Genomic DNA, 6,141 nt, shown 5'->3' with positions numbered 1-6,141 from the left:
CCATGTGCAGACTTTAAATACCTCAAAATACAGATCACAGCTTCCATATGAGTAGCACTTGGATTATGCATGAATTGACTCACAACACTAACTGCATATGCAATGTCTGGCCGAGTATGTGAGAGATAGATTAATCTGCCAACTAACCTCTGATAGCGGGCATTCTTTGTAAGAGTTTGATTAGGGAACTCAGCCAGTTTATGATTCTGCTCAATAGGAGTATCAGCAGGTGTACAACCTAGCATTCCTGTCTTTGTCAACAATTCAAGCACATATTTTCTCTGGCGTAAGAAAATTCCTGACTCCCCCTGGCAACCTCAATCCCTAAAAAATATTTAAGAGAACTAAGATCTTTCATCTCAAACTCTGATGCAAGTATATCTTTTAATCTTTCAACCTCCTCTGAATCATCACCAGTAATTATCATATCATCAACATAAATAATCAAGGCAGTCAATTTACCTTCACGATGTTTCAGAAACAATGTATGGTCGAAGTTGCTCTATTTGTACCCAAAACGACGCATAGCTTGAGAAAATCTTCCAAACCAAGTTCATGGTGATTGTTTGAGTCCATACAAGGACTTATTCAACTTACACACAAATCTTCCTCCTATGCTTGCCTCATATCCTGGTGGTAGATCCATAAAGACTTCTTCAGATAGCTCTCCATGTAAAAAAGCATTCTTCACATCAAACTGTTGCAAAGGCCAACCTAGACTAGCTGCTAAAGACATCAGAACGGTATTAATCTTTGCTACTGGAGCAAAGGTCTCCTCATAATCCACACCATATGTTTGAGTATATCCCTTTGCAATAGGTTGTGCCTTATATCTGTTCATTAAACTATCTGCATTGCGTTTGATAGTGAACACCCATCTACATCCAACAACTCTCTTTCCTTGTGGAGGTGGCACCAACTCCCATGTATTATTCTTCTCCAATGTCTCCATCTCTTCATTCTTCGCTTAAGACCATTTGGGATCCTTGAGAGCATCCTGCACTTTACTAGGAACACATATAGAGGATATTTGATTCACAAAAAAAGCATGGGATTTGGATAACCGATGGGTGGATACAAAGTTAGCTATGACATACTTAGACTTAACATCTAAACTTGGTTCATATTGACGAGGTGGTTTACCATGGGTGGACCTAGGAGGCAAAATATACACACTATCACCATTATCAGAGTTAGAAGAAACACCAATAACCTCAAGATTGGGACTCTCCTCAGGGATTGGTTGACGAGGGTTATCTGTATGGCTGTATCTAAGAGGGTAGAAGAGCTTGGCCTTCTTGGACAGTTGAATTCGGACGTCTTGTTCTGGTTTTGCCGACAATAGATTGCCAGGAATGGAACGATCGATTGTTTGGCTACTATGAGCTTCTGCCTCGCTGAACGATCGATTGTTTGGCTACTATCTTCTTAAAACCTATCTGGCGATCGATTGCTGGCATTCTAGAAATCGTTGGACCTGAGATTACATGACTATCATCTTCAATTAGCTGAATTTTAATCCCACAAGACTTATCTTCCAAAAAAGTGTGTTTCTCCCCGTGAAGTGAAGGATTGGTGGGAGAAAAATAACAAGCATCCACATAAAAGGTGACATCCATGGTAACATAAACTTTCTGTGTAGGAGGATGAAAACACTTGTAGCCCTTCTGATTGACACCATAGCCCACAAATACATACTTTAATGCCCTGGCATCGAGTATAGACCGTTGATTCTTGGGGACATGGACGAACACAACACTCCCAAAGACACTACTAGGGAGATTAGAAAACGAAAGGACAAACACATGATTTGAGAGGGCAGCATAGGGGGTTTGACCACTGAGAACAGAGGAAGGTAGCCTATTGATGAGATGACAAGCAGTGAGAATTGCATCTCCTCAAAGATACTTAGGCATATGAGCACTAAACAGAAGAGACCGAGCTATGTCAAGAACATGACGATTCTTTCTTTCTGACACTCTATTTTGTTTAGGGGTTTGAGGGCGAGTAGTTTGATAAATAATCCCATGAGAATGAAAGAATTGGTGAACTGAGAATTGACAAACTCCCCCCCCCCAAAAAAAAAAATTATCATAATGAAAGACTTTAATATTGGCTCCAAATTAATTTTGAACAAGAGCAAAAAATTCTTGGAAAGCAGAGAAGACTTCATATTTGTGTTTCAATAAAGAGACTGAAGTAAGACGGGTATAATCATCAATAAACAAAACAAACCAATGTTTTCCAGACAAGGTTGACTCATAGGGAGGTCCCTATACAGCAGAATGAATAAGCTCAAATGATAACTAGTACAATGACTTTTAGCTAAGACACATGACTCACAATGCAACTTAGACTCATCAATGCCCAAAAACAAGGATGGCATAGATTTTTTCATGACACTAAAGGAATGATGTCCCAATCTCCGATGCCATAGCCATACTTCTTCAACTTGATTAGTAACCCCAATCGAAATCAAAGCTGCTTGGACCGCCTTCTCCAGCTTCATTTCGGTGAACATGCAATCCAGATGAAAAAGTCGACCCCTCAGATAACCTTTGTCGATTATTTCCCTATTGAGGAGGTCCTGAAAAATCACATACAAAGGAAAAAACATTACAGAACATCGAGATTGAGTATTAAGCTGAGGCACAGATATGAGATGATGAGAGAAATCAAGGACATAAAGAAGGGTGAGACAAAGAGACCCTATGCCTAAAACAGGAAAAGAATCCCCACTGGCATTGACAATAGAGGAAATAGAGGGTGGATTGAGAAAAAGAAAGAAACTACTATCATAGGTCATATGGTCAGATGCTCCAGAATCAATTATCCAAGTATTGCCACCAGTAAAGCTAGAAATTTTTAAAGCAACTCCAATCTTACCATTATCACCGTAACTTACTGATGTGGTATCCTTACCAGCAAAGTTGGTGTGATCTGGTTATGTCACAGCATAGTAATCTTCGTCTTGAACAAGATGAACAACAGCTTTTCTCTTGGGTTTGTTGTCCTGAGGTCGGGGCCTATCAAAGTAGTCTGTTGGAAAGCTAACTAACCTGTAACAATTTGCTTTGATGTGGCCTGGATTCTTGCAGTAGTTACAAGTCAAATTTGAGGAAAACCCGGGAGGAGGACCTTGAGGAAGGGGAGGCAGAGAAGAAGGAGGCTGATTGCCTGAGAGTGGCCGATTGCTTGAGGGATTGGATAGCTTTGATTTTATTGCAAGGCCTACAACTTCTGTAGTAACTGCTCTAGTTCCAGCCCTCTGGGTCTCATCTTTGAGAATATAAGCAAAGGCTTGCTGCAAGATTGGTGTGGTAGTCCAACGAAGCAATTCGCTTCTTGCATTTTCAAATATTGGATCTGGGCCAGCCAAAAAAACACCAACTCACATGAGATCCTGCTCCTCCTTATAAATCTTGACATCATCCGGGCACTTCATGCGACATGGACGCATCTTATCAATTTCTTGCCAACTCCCCTTTAGTTTTGCAAAATACATGGCAACTAGTTTTCCATCTTGAGTCATACTGGAGGCTTTAGTGCTCAACTCATAAACTTTAGCAAAATCTGTTCCATTAAAGTAGATCTCCTTGAGGCTTTCCCAGATTTTTTTCAGCTGTATTACACCCCATAATCATTTGTGAAACTTTTTCAGTCATGGATTTGTGAAGAATAGAGGTTACTGAGCCATTTGCAGTTTTTCATTGTGAAAAATTGTTGGCTTCAATTGGTGGTTCAGTAATTGAACCATCAACATAGCCCACCTTATTGATTCCACAGAGGTGAGCCTCCATCATCTTCTTCCAGGTTCGGTAATTAGAGCCGTTGAGTTTGACACCTCCATAACTTCCAGTTGAATCATCTTTAACGCAGACATAAATTTGGTTGGAACCATGAGAAGTCTCACCACTTCCAGTCGAAATGTCTTGATCTTTAACCATGGTGAATACGCAACAAAAGGAAAAACAATAAAGTACTTGGAAATATAAGAAGGCAACTGTGATGAAAGGATCAAAAGGACAAGGAACAAATCCAAGCACAAAGAACAAGGGTCAAGGATCAAAGAACAATGAGTCATAGTCTAGGATCGGATCTCTGCTCTGATACCAAGTCAAATATAACAAAAAACAAGAGACAATTTTGGCTAAATAACTAAATGTTCCATTCACGTCACAAGAAGGAATTATATATAGATTACAATCGTGCCTAATAAGACAAGTACTATTCTTAAGGCAGGTAGTAAACTAATAATACTACAAATATCACAGAATATCTACATAAATAAGGTAAGTATGACTGACACCAACAGATTTGTCACCAAAATCAAGTAGGACTTCGTTTGCTTTAGATCTAAATCCATTTTAAACCAACAAATAATCTCTGAGGCAAAACAAAGCTTGAAGATTCAAACCCAGAAGATTATCGATTTTCTGGTTGCCCAATCCAAGAACTTGCTTCAAACACTTGTTATAACCATGTGTACTTTACTCCATGCTATTGAGAGGATGCACAAGTATAAAAACCTAAAACAAATTTACAAATTAGCTTGACCTACCATATACCACTCGAAAATTCATAAAGTCTTTTACCTTCGATCATCAAATAAGACAAAATAAAGTTCTACAATCCATTACTCGACATAAACTCCCTTTTTTTTTTTTTTTTTTCTAATTGTTGAAAATGCATGCCAGAATTGGATTACAAAGATGAGATTTTTACCTGTACATTGTGCTCCATCCAAAAAGATGTGTCTTCCTTTTTCTTTGGGGAAATTACTATTCACACCCTGTACTTTGGGTGCGTCGACAGTTTAGTCCATAACATTTTAATTTTAACAGATAACTCCCTAAACATTCAAAATTCACACAATTTGGTCCAAAATGACCATTTTACCCCTCACTTCCTCTTTTTTTTTTTTTTTTTTAATTCTTCTCTCTCTCTCTCTCTCTCTCTCTCTTTTTCTGCTTCTCTCTCACTCTCTCTCTCGGCTCAGAAAGATGGCTCTGCTCTCTCTCTTCGGAACTTGATCGCCTCCGTGTCATAAGCCCTGGCTGCCTCCTCCTCCGTCTGGAACGTCCCGAGCCAAACCCGAACCACGCGACGCGGGTCACTAATCTCTGCCGCCCATTTTCTCCCTCGTCTCTGCTGCACTCCCCTGTACTTGTTGGGCTTCACCTTTTCACCCGCCACCCATTTTCTCCCTGGTCTCTGCTGCACTCCCCTGTACTTCCAGTTTCAACTACATTCATTGAGATCAAAATCACAGTTCACCTTCAAGTTAACATAGCATGCATCATTCAGCACTACCCAAATAAAATAATATTGCAACAATTTCAACACCACCAACTCACACTACATGTCACCCCTTTCACTTCCCCATTCCCTCAACAACTGAAAGGCAGTCACAAAAATTAATCCCACAACCAAAATCAAACGCAAAAACAACAACCCACGATCGAACAATCCCTAAATTACTAAACCCAAGAGGAAAAAAAATCACAAATTAAGACCAATAGAGCAAGAAATCAAAAGCAGCATATACCATTTTAGCATTACCTCACTGCCTTCACCCACCAACCCCACAATGCCAACAACCAAATCTCTCCGCAACCAAAACCACCTCATTTCCTCTCCTTCACCTCTGCCACAGCAACCCAACCATTTCCACGGTCGTCACCACCGCCCTCCCCAAATCCCGCCGGATCCCACCCCCCTGCTGGACTCGGGATGAGGCCCGATCCCTCATCCTCACCTACCGCGACCGCTGGTTCGCTCTCCGCCGCACCAATCTGAAATCCGCCGACTGGGACCACGTCGCCTCCACTTACCCGGATCGGTCTTCCTCCTCGTCGTGGGCTTTGCTTCATCTCATGGATGAAATGGAGTCCGACTCGGATCGGGGATTGGATAATCGTGGTGAGTTTGGAGGTGGTTTTTTGTTAAAGGCTCTTAATTTGGTGAAATTTGATGGAAATGGAGGGTGGAATGGTCGGATTGGCGGCGGGACGACAAGGGAGGCTCAGGCGAGTTGGCGAGAGAAGAGAGAGAGAGAGAGAGAGAGAGAGAGAGAGGGAGAGCAGAGCTCTCGTTCTGAGCTGAGAGAAAAGCAAAAAAAAAAAAAGAGAACAAAAAAAA

At 41.0% G+C, this 6,141-nt stretch overlaps 1 protein-coding gene across 1 annotated transcript; it reads right to left on the bottom strand.

The window, feature by feature from the left end:
• Positions 1–4,995: 4,995 nt before the first annotated feature.
• LOC112199477 (ethylene-responsive transcription factor ERF110-like) lies at positions 4,996–5,873 on the bottom strand. Its single transcript, XM_024340494.1, has 2 exons — positions 5,646–5,873; positions 4,996–5,232 (listed from the first exon to the last, which is right to left on the bottom strand). The coding sequence occupies exons 1-2, from the start codon at positions 5,871–5,873 to the stop codon at positions 4,996–4,998; spliced, it is 465 nt and encodes a 154-aa protein (XP_024196262.1).
• Positions 5,874–6,141: the final 268 nt, after the last annotated feature.

This window comes from Rosa chinensis, chromosome 4 (assembly GCF_002994745.2).
Source record: "Rosa chinensis cultivar Old Blush chromosome 4, RchiOBHm-V2, whole genome shotgun sequence".
Lineage (NCBI taxonomy): Eukaryota > Viridiplantae > Streptophyta > Magnoliopsida > Rosales > Rosaceae > Rosa > Rosa chinensis.
Note: the sequence above shows the minus strand (reverse complement) of the source record. Positions and strands in the feature narration are given on the sequence as shown.